At 41.1% G+C, this 17,097-nt stretch overlaps 1 protein-coding gene across 1 annotated transcript in view; it reads right to left on the reverse strand.

Annotated features, from left to right (window-relative positions):
* Positions 1-3,398: 3,398 nt before the first annotated feature.
* Positions 3,399-17,097, reverse strand: part of fbxw4 (F-box and WD repeat domain containing 4) — a 74,198-nt gene continuing 60,499 nt past the window's right edge. The window contains exons 7-9 of the mRNA XM_031304699.2: positions 10,808-10,948; positions 3,762-3,903; positions 3,399-3,615 (exon numbers count right to left, since the gene is read on the reverse strand). Coding sequence (XP_031160559.1) covers positions 3,481-3,615; positions 3,762-3,903; positions 10,808-10,948 — 418 coding nt within the window. The 3' untranslated portion in view covers positions 3,399-3,480. The remainder of the gene's footprint in view (positions 3,616-3,761; positions 3,904-10,807; positions 10,949-17,097) is intronic.

A 17,097-nucleotide genomic window follows, 5' to 3' on the forward strand; every position in this document is an offset into this window, starting at 1 on the left:
TAAAATTGTGGAACGCTTTACCATCAGAAATTAAAACATTGACAGAACTCAAGGTTTTTAATACACATTTAAAGCAATGGCTGAAACGGAAACAACTATGTGAACACTGACTGTACAAGATACAACACAATTTATACAAACATAATGTTGCATATGTTAGCATGCATAGACATATGCACAATTTTGTGTTCTTGTATTGTTAAATGTGTCTAGACTCTGTTTTATAGTGATTTCTACATTCATTTAAGTCCATATTTTATTTCATGTATGGGATGTATTTATTGTATGTATTTTAATAGTTATACATTTTTAAATTAATACTCTGTAATTTCTGTTTTAATTTTAAAAGCCTAACCAGGGACAGGGGTTGCAAATTAGTCATGGCTATAAACCTGTATGCATGGCATCTACTTTGTATTCTTTATAAAGCAATGTTCTATGCATTTGTCCCTGTCAAATAAACATTAAATAAAAAAAAAAAAAAATAATTTTCATGGCCTCGCACCCTCATATATCTTTGACCTCCTGGTACCATACATGCAAAATACGTACCTTGAGATCCTCGGGCAAAGGTCTTGTCTGTTCCAGAGGTCCGGCTAAAAACTATAAGAGACACAGCGTTTGCGGTCAGGACCCTGATGCTCTGGAACAATCTGCCCGAGGATATCAGGTCAGCTGAGTCAGTGGTCTCCTTTAAGTCCCTTCTTAAAACATACTTTTATCAAAGAACCTTTCCCGGTGAGCTTGAACCTCCTTTGAACTGTCTTTTATTTCTGGTTAAAAAAACAATGTATGTACTATTTTTACAGCCACAACATTTGAGGTCGGGAAGCTCGGTCTGGACTTGATCCATTGTGGAGCAACTATGCTCCAACCAGAGCTGTTCGGACCAATGAAATTGTCAGGGCGGGCTTTATACGATGATGGACAGATGATCAACAGTAACGTAATCAACCACGTCACCAAAGTGGGCTTGGGTTGAATTTGTTTACAACAAAGATGGCTGCCGCTGGAGAACTGAAATGTGTAGATTCCGCCATCGCGTCTGTCATAGAAGATATCGACAGCGCATTCATTTTAAAAGAGGAACAGAGAACCGCGATCAAGGCATTTGTCGATCGGAAAGATGTTTTTGCCGTCCTTCCTACGGGATTTGGCAAAGCTTAATTTATCAGCTGGTCCCGATGGTCGCTAACAAGATGGGGCGCTCTGATTGGTTGTAGGTCTATCCAATTGAGTGCAGAGGCATTTTCTTTCCTGGTTCGGTTGAAACACGCCCCATAATCACAGCCCAGTGGAGCAGCATCAGACTCATATTCTGACTAGAATCTGAGTCTTAACTCCTGACCGCTGCTGAGGAACTTCCTTCCTTCCAAGGACACAATGAGCTGCTCCCTCTTCTCTCTTTTCCCTTGTCTCCTTTTGTGTGCATCTTAGTCCCAGAAATGCCTGTTACTAACCTAGCTCTGGGGTGTTTTCTCCCCGGAGTCCCTATGCTTCTTCTTCACCCAGAACATCGCCTTGGAATTGGGTGGCACCTAGACCGGGGTGCAGCTGTCGCTATGGACCTACTACACCCTGCTACGCTCTGCGATTCCACGCAGTGCCCGACTGCGTCCTGCTATGTCCAACCACGTCCACCCAGACTGCTGTGCCACACTACACCCCATAATGCCCTGCTGTGCCCTACTACGACATGAACTACTACGACTACCATTGTGGTCACTGTTCCACTATCTTTATTATGACTATTATTGCCACCATTCATCACACCCCCAACCGGTGCCGTCAGATACCGCCTACCAAGAGTCTGGGTCTGTCCCAGGTTTCTTCCTAACAAAAAAGGGAGTTTTTCCTCGCCACTGTCGCAATAGCTACTGCTAATGCTTGCTCTTGAGGCAACCACTGTAATAGTTGGGACTTCGTAAACTACAGAGTTTGGTCTAGACCTACTCTATCTGTAAAGTGTCTCGAGATAACTCGTGTTATGATTTGATACTATAAATAAAATTGAATTGAATTGAAATTGAATTGAGTATGACCACGTCAGGCTCCCGTACATGCTACAACGTCACAACTTACGTCAAACTGTAGCCCTAATAAAACAGAAAGGTGACTCTGCTTTTACCCAGTAGCAATCTTGAAGTCCAACACTCTACTTTTTGCAAAAACTGCAAAACGTCTTAAACCTATCTCCTCCCACATTTTTGTTTCAATTTACACCAAACTTGAGGAACTTCATCTCCTGACTGTCCTCCACAAATGTACCATTCAGATTTTTGATCAAATTTAAAAAATGTTGCCCACAGTGCATTACAACGTTTTACTGCATACAGTAATGTAAACAAATACTGTTTAGGATTTCAAATCCCCTACGCACCACTCACCAACCCTCACTTAAACAATAAGACTGTTTTTGGGCATACTCATTGGATAAGAAGGAATGTCTGTTTGGCACTTCTGCTGACAGAATCTTCGTTTATTTGCCATTTTTCTCCTCTTCTCCATCTACCGCCTTTTTCTTTTCCTGCTCAAAATGTTCGGTCCCGACCATTGCTGCGGAGCAGCTATAATTCATATTTATATTAATAACTGTTACACTGCTCATTGTGCTGCTACATTGGGAGATAATCTGTTTTACTCCTTATTTGCCTGTTTGTGTCCATGTTGTATTTTGTATATTTGTGTTAGCATCACTATGTGCTGTGGTGTATGTGGAAATGACAACTAAAACACTTCAACTTCAATTGTGTATCAAAATGGGCTCAGCCCTATGTTCCCACAGCCCTATGTTCTATGATTTTTCTTGAAATTAGGACCTATGTTCCCACAGCCCTATGTTCCCACATTTCTAGGACATTTTCAAAATTAGGTCTTATGTTCCTACATTTCCCTTTAATTTAAGCCCTATCCTCCCACAACATTTTTTTAGGGTTAGGAGTTAAAATCTGATACAAATTTATGAAAAAGAAAATGTGGGAACATAGTGCCAAATTTTGAAAAAAATCTTAGAAATGTGGGAACATAAAAGCTACTGTGCTTACCTTACTATCATGAAAGTGTTTTAAAGGGCCACTTTCTAAAGTATGATTAAATAACCCTGAAGATGTCATGCTGATGCCATTAGGGTTTGAAAGAAGAATTTACCTATGAAAAATGCTATTCAGTTGCATTATGGGAAACATAGGATTCAGTGTTTTTGGAGCTAAAAGTTTGGATGTCTCTGTTGCTTTGCCCATTCTTCTCTCTTATAAACCCCCGACTTTATGAACTATTATATTACTGTGACATATATAAATGCTGAGTTCTTCCAAAACCAAAAGCAGTGCAAAAAATTGACAAAGCTTAAGTCATGGTAAATCAGTTGCTGGATCAGAATAACAGTTCCTTTCAAAACGTTTTTTGTGTGAAAATAGACAGCTTTATTTAGATTTATTTGAAAGTGTGTGTGTGTGTTTGAGAGAGTGTTTGTGTTGTGTGTCATCTGATGCAGATGTGGTTCTGTCTAAAGTCCAGTGAGTGCAGCGAGGTGGCCAGGGCTGCGTACAGGTGAGAGCTGTTGAACCTCAGGCAGTACACCGGGCTGCTCACTGGGTGTGAGCTCAACTGGAAGAACTGCACAAAAAATAAAACAGCATTAACTTTATTAACATCAGACATTCAATCCATGAAATGGTGTTTTAAACTGCCCTTTAAAGCATGTGAGGTACTATACTTAATTCACACTGTTTTATTTCATCCTCAGGATATAATGTACACACCTGCAGGCATTCAGTCTGCCGTTTGTCCCAGAGTCGTACGACACCGTAGTACGAGGAGCCGCTAGCTATCATGTGGTTTCCGTCTGTCTGGATGCAGTACAGAGCGCTGTCATGAGGCTCCTCCCACGCCATCACACACTTCCTGTTGGGAAGGATGGGAGACTTTACACACGTGTTGAGATAATGCACCACATGTCAAAAAAGGCAACTGTAGTTCTTAAAGATGTACTGGAGAGATTGTTCATTGAGGCTTTTTCGCAGACTGAAGGTGTGTTGTCTGTCGTGTACATGTATCAGGTCTTTTCAGAAGCATAGGAATTTATTTCTATACTTTGTAATTTATGTACAGTACAGACAATAGTTATTAAAACTCCTGCACGTTGGATTTCAAATGAAGCACTTTGATGTTAAGTGTCAGCTTCATTTTGAAGTTGTTTGCATCCACATCAGATACACAGTGAAAGAATTGTAGCACTTGTATAACCAAAAATAATTTTTTTTTGTCTTTTTGCCCATTTTATTAACAGTAACAGAAGATACAGACAGGAAGAGAGAGAGGGAAGGGGATGACATGCAACTATGGTACCCAGCTGGAATAAAACTAGGAAGCTTGTGATTCATCCATTCATTCAACATAACATAACATTTTGACTACTATGTCCACATATAAATATATATAATGGGATGGGCGGATTGGAGGTTATCAGTGTTGGAGCATAGATTGTAAAAAATAATGGACGAAACTTCCAGGTCTGAAAAGTAAATCCATTATCTCAAACCTTCATTCTATCTCATTTCCAGCAGGGGGCGACTCCATGGTAGCAAAAAGAAGTCAGTTTCTATAGAAGTCTATGGGAAAATGAGCCTACTTCTCACTTGATTTATTACCTCAATAAACATTTTCATGAGTTTATGGTCTCAATCACTAGTTTCAAGTCTTCAATAGAGCAAGATGTTCATTTAATAAATGATTATGCATGCATTGGGTGTGGCTTCATGCTGACCTGTCAACCATGATAGAGACTAAGCAATGCTAACCATGGCACTGTGTACATTCAAATCGCTGTGAACTTGTTTTGGGGTGTTGTCCCTGTTTTTGTCTTAAACTTTGACCCTCTCACTGTCTGTTTTCACTTCATAAAAAGTTGGTTGGAACATTTTGGTCGCCTAAAAATGTCTTGTTTAGTGTTTGGTAGTACTTTGTCAACTAAAGCTAGCTAGCGCTAGTGTTAGCTGGTAACTTAGGGGAAAGTCTGCCCATTTTCTGTTGCTGTACATGCCAATGAACGCTGCCAATATCAGGAGGTCCGGAAAAACTGGATCATGGATCAACTATGGTCTGTCACACCACTACTGTATATTCAATGCCACTAACAATGTATTGATCAATAGAAAAATGCATTCAAAAATAAAACATTACACTTAATAAGGTATTGTATTCATAACACAAGGTATGGGCTGCGTCTGGGTAGACTTGCCGTTCGGTCTGGATGTAGACCTTGGTCCGGACTTTGAGAAACCCTGCAATACCTTATGAGGGAAACGTTTTCTATTTTTAAATAAACTTTTCTATTGATTGGTACCGGTACCGAATTCCAGGTACCAGTATTGGTACAAAAACTGACCAGGAAAACTAGCCAATCGTTCTGGACCTCTGACCTTAAATCAAAATCAGATGCAGACTTTTAAGTAATAATAAGCCGATCGGTCCGGATGCAGATCTAGCTCTGGACTTTGAGAAGTCTTGCCTTAATGCCTAAATATGTGAAGATTTATTCCATCTACTAGTCAGAGATATTGGACTATGAATCATTAAGTTGAATTGTTTCTTGCAGTGATGAGTGAGGGGTATGTAGAAACAGCGATATATCATCTGCAGACACTAAAGACTGATTTTATGATGTGTGTTGTGGTGTTTGGAATCCTTTTATGTAGTTGTTCTGGTAAAAGGCTGCTGCTTAGAGAGGTTTGTTCATTGGTGATAATAGTGCCTAAAGGAGAGGTGTACAGAATCTTGACCCAGTTTACGGTCCAATGTGTGGGAATTTCTTCCATCTAGTGTTGAGATCATATATCGCAATGGTGCAGTTCAAAGTACGTATTACAGCTTTGGTAGCCTTCACTCTTTTTTTCTGATGACGCTGGTCTCTTGCCCTTTTCAATATTTTGGGTGAAGAAGAAGACTCCTGTTCCTGAAATTTGAATACAATTGAATTTTACAATTTTGAATTTTGAATACGTGTGGTCCTCCATGTTTCCTTCTTCAAACTTGCCGGGGCCGGGAAGCTACGATACCCATTAGCAGCAGTAGCAGCACCAGTGAGTTTATCATGTGACAGCGAAAACGTGAATGGCGGAGCAGTATGTCCTGTATGTCCCTTTCCGGCTAACGTATTTCTAGATGGAGCATGAATATGGAGCGTCTACCCCAGTTCATGCAAACGCAAATGTAAAATTTCAAGCCAATAGGAACACTTGGAATTGATGGTGGTGGTAAATATTCATGAAAAAGGACAAGTTTGTGAACGGGCCACACAGATTTTGATAATGAACAACTAAAAACGTTACACACTGGACCTTTAATAAGTAATCTGTTAAAGGCTTTTTCTGCATCTGTGGTGGCTATAATATATCATGCTTATTTGAATTATGAGTGCATTAAATGAAATAGTCTGCGTGTGTTGCTGCATGAATGTCTACCTTTAAACATTTAAGCCTGCATGATCTGGGTGAATTATTGATGGAGTGACATTTTCTATTCTATGAGCTAGTGCCTTACTAATGACCTTTACATCCACATTCAGGAGAGAAATGGGACGGTCTCTTGATGGCAGTGTCGGGTCTTTGAAGGTTTAAGGAGGAGTGAAATCATGGTTGTGTTCATGTTTGCTGTACATCTTGAATTGCAGATGTCAGTTTGTTGAAGAGCAAAGCTAGAATGGACCAGAAGTGTTTATAGAACTCAGCAGGAAAGCCATCAGGTCCTGGTGTTTTGTTATTGGGCATTTGATTTAGGGCAGTGCAACTTCGTCCTGTGTAATTGGTGAATCAAGTATTTTGGTTTGTTCTTTACTAAGCTGTGGTAGTTCAATGCTGTAAAAAAATCCCTCTTCTCTTTAGCAAGCAAGTTTTCCATTCCATTTAGTGCCCCGCCTTGTGCCTGGTAGCTGGGGCCGGTTCGGGGCACTTGAATGGTTCTCTCGGGAGCGTGCAGCATGGGGAAGGAAGGCTGGGACACCCTTCCCAACAACAGCAAAACTGCATCTGACTGCGTAAATCCCAAATAAACAGACCCCCCTCCTTATGGTCTTTTGTTAGAGATAGAGCCCACAATTGGCCGGCTCCCTCCAATTTAGGTCTGGAGCTGCCCTAAAGTTGGACCAATCAGTCAAAAAAACTTAAAAAACCAGACAAGAGTCATACTAGTAGTGCTATGGTGCAGAGTCCAAATGGTTCTGGAATAAATATGGAATGATTAATGTAACAGGTTGCTTTATATAAATGATGTAGGTGGATATAATACTATATAGTTACTGTGTAGATTACAAAGTATGTGCCTTAACCATAGACCGGAGACCTTTTTATAGATCGTCCCAAGGGACCAAAATGTATTGGCCAATGAAGATTTATCCTATATAAATGCAGATTTAATATTTGAAATCCTTATTTGAATTGTGTGGTTCATCTTTAGGCAGTTGTTGATTTCCAGAGGAATTTCCGATTGAACTGATTTTACACACACGTATTTTTTTGGAAACAAGGATACGTTGGTATATAGTTGGAATTAATTAATTAAAGTGTAACAATTGAATACTGTCTCCATGTCCTCTATAATAGATACATTACATAGGTGTTTCAAGGAACTTCCTTTTAACGGTTAAATAGCAGTTGGTACTAGTTAGTTAGTTTTAGCAGTAGCTTTTTTAAGGAATTATAGGGAAATATGGGATCCATGACATAAAGTGATGCCAGCTGATCTAACCTAAAGTGACATTATTCCATCAAAGGCCCTTAGTAGTTTGTCTGAATCTAGGTCGTTGGGGAGAAATTGTAAACTTGTACAAAATGTACAAATCAAAACTCTTCCAGCTGAGATCACTGAAAAGAAAAGTTTAAAACAATTAGAACTGCAACAGTACAGGTGGAATCACATCTCTGTATGGATGTTGTTTAGGATCAACGATATCTTTGTAGAGGTTCAAGGAGGTGAGAGTGTGTGTGCGTGTGTATGTATGATGCTGAGTGAGTGAGCAAGGTGGTAGTAGCTGTGGTTAAGAGAGGGGAAGTATTTTGGGGATAAGTATTTTCTGCCAATAGACATCGATCCTCCATTAGTGCAGCCTCATCAATAAGTGATGGAGAGACACCAGGGGCAGACAATGGGGCAGCAGAGACGTCTGGATACACACACACACACACACACACACACACACACACACACACACAACAAACAAATGCACACTCTAATTCCAGCAAATGGGGAGGTCACTCATTGTCATTGCATTCTGAAGGTGAAACAAACACACACACACACACACACTTCACATTTTAATTTAAATACTTATTATTATAGTATTAGAATAGGGCATTAACTCAAACTGTGTGATGATTATCTGATATATATCACAATATGGCAACTATATGATCAATCACACCTTAAATATTTACATTGATGTACATAGCAATAGACTGTTTTAATGTACTGCAATATATGAGTTAGAGTTATTTTTCAAAGCATGGCTGGAATCAATCATGTCTCTTCTTCATTGAGCAGTGTTCCACTAATATAAAGCTGATTTGTGAAAATGTAACTTTAATGCATTAATTACGTAACATTATATCTGATATTCATCACCAAATAGCCATCATGCTTTTTTATATACAAGTCAGTCAGGTTGGGCAATATGGTATATAAGGCGAAAAAATATTAATGTTTTAACGGTCAGATACATGTTTTTTTAACACATCACTAATAGTTTATACAATGGACTGATTTTTGGCAATATTATGTTTCCATCAATATAATGAGATACTACATACTATTTCAGTTTGCAGGATTAACTAAAGACAGACATGTCCGGCTATCATAACATAGTAGAATACATTGCTATCACAATATAAATTGCGAATTTTTTTTGTATTCTAAATGACGTTTTAGGGACATGGTGAGGTTCTATTGTAAGCCCCTTAGGTGTTTCTGACGTCTACAGCACTGTGCTGGTGAAAGACATATGTTGTGATTTATGCTGTATTGTTTCCTATGAATGTGTGCAAACCAATAAAATCAAACCACAACCATGATATAAAGACAATATAAATTGTGATAGAGGATTTTGTCCAACTATTAGTGAATTGTTGCACTGACGACAGCCGAGAGTTCACAATCAGACTGATCATTCATTAGATCTATTAAGCACCATGGGGACATTGAGAATCTGCATTTGTTTGTTTTTTTTGTCTGTCACAATGCATTTCTCTTTGGTGGTGGGCCCCAACTTCCAGACAACCTGAACCTCCTGGATGACCCTGGGGGCCTTTTGAGGCCAGTTAGGTTTGGGCATATGAATTATTGATATCTAAAGAGGGACCCCCCTCTGCCAACCTTCACCCCAACCCAACCTCTTTCAAAGTCCCCAGAGCGATCTGCCAATCAGATCTAATTTGTCTTACTTGACTGATCACCCTGAAATACCTCTAACCCCTGCTGTCCAAAATAAATGCTGCCCTCCCCAATCATAAAGGGAACCTGCCAGCATGTACTGAAGTGAGGGGCTGCTGCATTAATGAGCCCCACAGAGGGCTGCAGGTTAGCTCCCTGTGCTCACACTGCTGGAAATTAAACAGTATAGGCTTGACATTATTTTTACACCATACCTGTTATTTCAGAAGCTTTTCTTTTATTCTGACGAGAGGACAATACTGAGGGACCTAAGAAGGTTTTCTCATTTAAAGATAGGAGATATTTGCATGTAAGCAAGTGACCAAACTATGTCTGCAGGACTATGCTGTAATTACTGTATGTAATACTGTAATATTAGCCAGCTCACTCAAGATTTTAACTCTACTGAAGACCCAAGAATTTTCACTTGGCATTGTGGGTTTCATTAAGTATTATCATTCATACTTGTATTAGGGCTAGACTTTTAGGATATCCTTCCATTTGGTCAATTACTCAGAATAAGTGCAAGTTTTTCACCCTTGTATCCTTTGTCATTCAGTGCTTACTCATCAACTTACATTTCAACCGCTTTCACGGCTTCTGCATTGAGTGACAGTTCACCTGCTGTCAGCTCCAACTCATCAACTATTATTTCAACTATTTTCACGGTTTAAATACAAACTGACTATTCAACTGCCTACTGGGTTTAAAGTAAAAACTTACATTTCATTTCAGTAATTACGCTTCATCTGACACTTCAACTGCTTTAAGTGCTTCAACGTAAATTGCAATCCCTAACAACTAGGGGTGTCACGATTCTTCAAATCCACGATTTGAATACATTTTCGATTTTAAGGTCACGATTTGATTCATTTCCCCCTGCAGTGATAGCAATACCACAATAAGAGCCACTAGATGGCAGAAGAGTACTTTACAACAACAACAGTTTGAGATTTTTATGTTATTTTTAGAGTTAATGAGGTGCACCTGAATGCACCACGAGGTCACGTTGGAGCCCACACACTTTACTGTTGGTTGTTTGTTGTCATAACTCACTGGGAAGGCAAAATGTTGCATGTCCTGTAATTTCCTTATTATGAAGCAATTTGTGCTGCATTTCCTGTATGAAAGGTGCTATACAAATAAAGTTATTATTATTATTATTATTATTAACAATAATGTTCGTAGCTGTAGGATGTAAACTACACCATGTGGTTGGTGCTAAGCACTCAAATTCCCAAAAGAAGACGGTGTCCTAGCTACTAACATGCTAGTTTTGGTATCAAGTATGTCGTAAAGATCTGTCACTATTTAACAAACAGATCGTACATGGTCTCAACAGAAAATCCCAAATGAGCACTGACTGTTGCACTAACTGGGGGCGTACCGTGGGCTGAGCCGGAGGTCCCACAGTCGAATGAAGGTATCATAGCTGCAGGTGAAGAGCTGGAACGGAGACTCAAACACCATGTCCAACACACCAGCCCCACGACGAAACTCTGAGCCCAGACTGCACACACACTCAGACCTGGGGGAGGAGAGAGGGGTGGAGGGAGATGAAAAGAGAGGAGAAATCAACATTAGAAATGTGGGTTTTCACATGCGGAATATCATAATACACATGGGACACGTCCGAAAACTACATATGTCTTCATGTGAATATGTAAATTCAAGAATGAAAGAAGAAATGTAAATGGACAGGGAACTAAACGGATAAGTAAATATATATAAAAAAAATGTTTGGCTTTATTTCAAATGTATTTCATTGTTTCATTCTTTTGCAGGGTGTCAATGTTCCACCAAAACAAGTTCCTTCCCAAGACTATTTAGCAGAGCCACTGTCTCTGCATCCCGACCTTAGCGCCGCCCAAAAGACGATTGTGATTGGTTTAAAGAAATGCAAACAACCCAGAGCGGTTTTTTCTCCTATCCCAGAATGTATCTGTGGTAGAGCCATACCTTACTTCACAGCGCTGTGGAGATAGGTCTGGCAATACGAGACTAACCTGGAATCAACACTGAAAGAGTGTTGCCTGTGTGTCACTGAGACTGGATTACTAATACTTTGAGTGTGAGACAGGAGAAACACACAAGCTGTGTGTATGTACAAGTGATAAATAAAGTTTGTGTGTCTGGGTTGATAGGGTGTGTCCTATGTGTGTGTGTGTGTGTGTGTGTGTGTGTGAGTCAAGCTCCTTGCAGCACCATGCTCTTGTGATCACAGCTCTGTCCCGCCTGCTCCTATAGCCTCTTGATTATTGAAGAATAACTTGCACTCAGCAGGGCGGATTATTGCAGAATAACTGTCTCTTTGTTGCCATTTAATACCCTCCATGACCGTGACTGTGTGCGACTCTCGCACGTTTGATACCTGCTCCGTAGCAACCATTTAAAGGAGGCCGCTGGCCCTGGCGACCGAGTAGCCCTGTGCTTCGACTCGTGCCCCCCTCCCTCGCCCTGAAGCTCAATCCACAGGCTCGGGCTGGTAATCCCCCAGCCTTACCCCAGGGGGCCTTCTTATTGGACCAGGGCTTTCCCCACGGGGCACCTTATTGGGTGAGAGCTTTCTCATTGCCAGGGTCTCATGACTAAGCCCGGGCCAATGGGGAGTCTGTTATGAGGCTGAGTTTGTGTCTGTGTGGGTAGTGACCCCTCATTTTCCCCTTACCACTAAAACCAAGGAGCTTAGCACATGTCACACAAAAAGAAACTCATTCAAGCCAAAGGGATACGAGGCTGTTCATTCATAACTAAATAATGATGTCTCCATCACAGCACGAGCACTCTAACTAAAAAGAGATCATCAATTCATAACCCTACCCTTTGAAATCCTTTAAACAAAAAATGATTACAAACTTACGCTGTTCTGAAGAGAAAAAAACAGTCAAAAACTGCTACAAACACCCAAAATGTGAAAGAAAAATAAAAGCTAGGTTTCCATAAAATGGACCTGACATCTGTGCAGGGATCTTAAAGCCAGTAATAGCACCATGCAATGAGTCGGTGCACGGTGCAAAAACAGCAGGGATTCTCAAATTGGTAGGTCACTGGCTTTTATGGGCTGCGTGTGATTACAGGATGGAGGCATAAGCATATAATCTGTCAAAATGACTGTATCTGTTAGTGAGCAGCGGTGCAATGTTCTGATCTGACTATCCTTTCTATTGCTTGTCTGGAAACCATAATGTTGAATACCTGGGCCTGACCTCGAGTCTGGGCTCTAAAACAACTGACTGGCTAAGTCATAACCAGACCCAAACAGTAGATTTTCTTTTGACATCACTAGAATATTACATATCTTGTAATATGCCAACCAACATCTCTTTATATTATTATCAGTAGATTAACACTTGTATAGTTTTTCTTTGTCTTACATTGTTTAAGTTAAGTCACATTGATATTGGACCAATACTAACCGGACTACTTATATATATTATTGTATTTAATCTACTTCACAATTTTTTATTCAATTAACTAATATTGTTATTCACTTTATTTTTTGTTAATTTCATTCATTGTCCTTCATAATTGTGCTTTGGCAACACATGCCAAATGTCATGCCAATAAAGCATATGGAATTGAATTGAATGGAGTTAAAATGTCCCTTAGCATGTATACCCAAATCTACACATTCAATTCAATTCAATTTAAACAACTTTATTTATCCCTAAAGAGCAATTCAACTTTGCAGTAAACCAGTCCTATACTAAACAAACACCATTGCGATCATCCAATCAACCAACATGTCTGTAGCAGCAGGCCAACAAATGGGAAACCCAGGCAAGAGCAGCAAAGCACACAGGGGTTGCCGACATTAAGCTAAATTAAATAAATATACAATCAAAATCCAACTTAAGTAAAGTAATAAATACATAAATCAAAGCATTACGATTCCCCAGAATTACAAGCTCTGAATGTTACAGGTCGCTGCCATCAACAGCATTCAAGAGCCTAATGGCAGAAGGAATGAAGGAATTCAAATATCTATTGGTTTTACATGGGGGGGGGGCAAGGTAGCGCTGCCCCAAGAAAGAACAAGGCCAGAATTACACTGCTTGTAGGCCAGTGTCTTGTGGAGCAGCTGCAGAGGTTTAGTGGTTTAGTGGCAGGTACAGGGACTCTGGAGAGGAGCCAGTTGCAGTAGTGCAGGGTGAGGACAAGGAAGGAGGGAGTGTCTACCCCCAAACTATTCATAAACATCCCTCATAGATAAAAGACATACTGTAGCTGTGTGCACACAGTTTTCCTGTGCAATGAGGGAGTATTATTCACATTTCAGGTGCGCTCACTTTCAGTTTGGCCTCCAGAAAAAAAGTGGTTCAGACAATCTGGATGGGCTGTTGGTTTGTTACTGACTCCTTTGCTTCTTGACCCATCAGACTTTGTTGTAGCAATGTTACCGTGTTCCCTGATCTTAATGACTTTAGTGAGTAGAAGTCACGGGACTTCTAAATCACCATAAATACAAAACATTACAATGATAGATCACATGCCTAATTGATCGACAAAGTCAGATCCTCCCCTGATGAAGGCAGGATAGATCAAATTAAAGCATGGTGTACTGGAAAGAAATTGCAACTTTACAATGTCATCATAACAGCAACACCAGATGGCCCAAACTACAAAGATAGGACCCAGGTTGTAAGCTCTGAGAATGATCCTTTAAGCCTCATGTAAAATGAGAGGAATCATTTTGCTTTTTGAGAACGAAGCAGTTTGAGCTGCAGTATGGCATCTACTTTGCGAGATGGGTAGTCTGGTGGCCCCGGGGGGGGCACCGACTTAGTGATTGTTATGAAGGGGCTACTGGCTGTGTGACATACAGGGTCTAAGTCCTGATTTAAGCCTGTCTGGTCTCACTGCAGGAGTCAGGTTGGCTTTAGGGGCCACACACACACACACACACACACACACACACACACACACACACACACACACACACACACACTCAAGTTGTGAAAGGAATCATTAATGAATTGACAATGTTGAAAAAAGACGAAGCTAAGGAGGGCATTATCCTTTAGTGTGGGGACAGCTAAAGAAAAGCAGTGTGGGTGTGTTTTTGGCTGAGCTCTAAACAGGAGCCTGGGGACGCACTGGAAAACAGGCCCTCTCGTCAAAAGCCGTCAGACAGGTAGAGAAAAGAAGCCCTGCTCAGATTTTTACTTGGCAAAACAAACAGAGGGGAGCCACGCAACCTGCTGCCCGTCCACTCAATTTACCCTGCACCTCTGAGCTGGCTGCAGCAGGAATGTGAGCTTTCATGGCAGAGACAGTGAAGAGGAGGGGCACATCAACAATGAACACCTTCAAAATGCCACATACATGGGTGCACTGCAAAGACAAAACGGCTGCAATTTGTATAACAGAGCGTCCACCCCGACGCAGAAATTTCACTCCGCTCTTTTCAGCGCCAGGAATGTGAGGAATCCCAGCCTGGCCATTTGATTGTAAAAAAAGGAGGGCTCCCTTTCTGAGGGAACAGAGGGGAATCTTGGGAGTTGGGAGTGATGTTCAGGGTCTTTTTCTCTTTGATGCTTTTCCCCCCTCTGTGTTTAGCCATGAGCGAAGACAGTGTGAAAAGTTGGGGTGCTGCTCCAATGGCGCTACTTCTGTGGGATCCCCCTCTATATGGCTGATCATAAGACCTCTTTGTGCCGCCGAGATGAAAAAAAAAAAGACACTGAATTAATTGCAATGGATGAGAACAAGAGAAAGCGTTTAATTAAATTAAAATCAAGCCACAAGAGCTCAATAGGAGCCTGGGCTTTTCAACCTGCAGTCGCTGCCAACCATGTGTAGAATAGTCACAGAATGCAGCAACTACAACTGGACAATGTGAGACTAATTGCATTTATCTGACCACCAATGTGATTGTGATCTAAATTATTATTTAATACCCAAGGACACTTTACAGAATTGCTGTGGCTAAGCTAAAGGAGGTTGTAGGCTGTGGTAAACAGGTGGTGTTTGAGGAGTTTTTTTAAAAATGTCTAGGGATGTAGTATTTCAGATATCTGCAGGGAGGGGGTTCCAGAGGGATGGGGCTGCAACACTAAAGGCTCTGTCTCTGAAGGTACAGAGTCTGGTGTGGGGAACGGAGAGCAGGCCAGCGTCTGAGGACCGCAGGTTTCAGGGTGGGGGTGTATGGATGGAGGAGGTCGGAGAGGTACTGTGGGGCCAGGGCATGGAGGGATTTGTAGGTGAGAAGGAGGATTTGATATGTGATGCGGGACTTAATTGCAGTCCTTCCAGAATTTTTTTTTTTGTGATTGTTGCGGACAAAAATCCTTGATTATGCGGCATGTTTTCTTAAAAAATGCGATGGAATATGCGGGATATTTATGCAATTTTAAGTGATGAAATTGCGGGAACTTGCAAAAATTGCGGTTTCATCATGGCTTCATCGCGGGGTTTGCAGCTTTTCGATGATGTTCACGTCGCGTAATTACGTCACTTCATAACGTTCCCATGGCAACAGGGGAAAATGGCTGCTCTTGTGTGAAGTAAACATTTTTCAACTTTCTGCTAAGATATATGTGACTTTTTTGCAACAAAAATGCGGGGATTATGAAATCATGCAAGCCCCGCATATTTTGCGCGGAAATTGGCAATTTATGCAACGAAAGTGCGTCGGATTTGAAAAAATGCGGCCCCCGCATAAATATGTGGACTTTGGCTGATTATGCATTGAATTATGCGATCGCATAATCACGTTTTTCTGGAGGGACTGTAATTGGGAGCCAGTAAAGGTGGATGAGGGTTGGGGTGATGTGCTGCCAGGTCTTGGTGTGGGTGAGGGCCCTGGCGGCAGAGTTTTGTCTTGGGTTTTGCTGGGGATCCCAGACAGGACTCCATTGCAGTAGTCCAAACGGGAGGTTATGAAAGCATGAATGAGGGTTTCTACCACGAAGTCAGAGAGTGATGGCCAGAGTCTGGAGATGTTTTTGAGATGAAAAAAGGCTGATTTGGTGATGGATTTGATGCAAGTCTGAAAAGAGAGGGTGGGGTCCAGGATTACACCAAGGAGGTGGACCTCAGATGATGGGCAGATGGCGCACCCGTCAACATCCAGAATGAGATCTCCAACCTTCTGGAGCAGCGCCTTGGGGGCCACAACCAAGAGCTCTGTTTTATTGCTGTTGGTTGTCTACGTGGTGTTTATACCAAGCATCATTAAACTTATTTCTACATGAAAAGAATACAAGTTGCATGTTGTTGAGGACCTCCAGGGTGCTTTTTTCTCTCCAAATCAGCTGATTTAAAGAAAAGACAATCTACTGGTAAAGCCTACTAGAGTTCTTCTAACAGCTTGTAAAGACAGTAAAGTTAATAGTGTCTCTTCTGATTTAAACTCAACGTAAAAGCTATTTTGGTTCAGCATATCACTGATCCCTGACTGCAACCTGTAAAACAGCATGGCTGATTTGATTCAAAGGGAGAATTATGAGAAAACAGTGAAGACCTTCAAACAGTCAGACAGCGCCACCACTATTTTCCACAGAGACAGGAAGTGAGTGCTGGAATCCTTCCTGGAAGCTTGCGGTCTCTTTTCTGTGAAGTGGCTGTGGCAGCAGCTGTTTTGCTGGCTGTTGTTTGGTGCTGCAGGTGGAACAGTGTTTGGTTTATGATGTTTTGGCTCAGGTGGATGCTTAATCAAAGGGACATGCAGTTGTG

The sequence above is a fragment of the Sander lucioperca genome, chromosome 15, assembly GCF_008315115.2.
Source record: "Sander lucioperca isolate FBNREF2018 chromosome 15, SLUC_FBN_1.2, whole genome shotgun sequence".
In the NCBI taxonomy this organism is placed as follows: Eukaryota; Metazoa; Chordata; class Actinopteri; order Perciformes; family Percidae; genus Sander; species Sander lucioperca.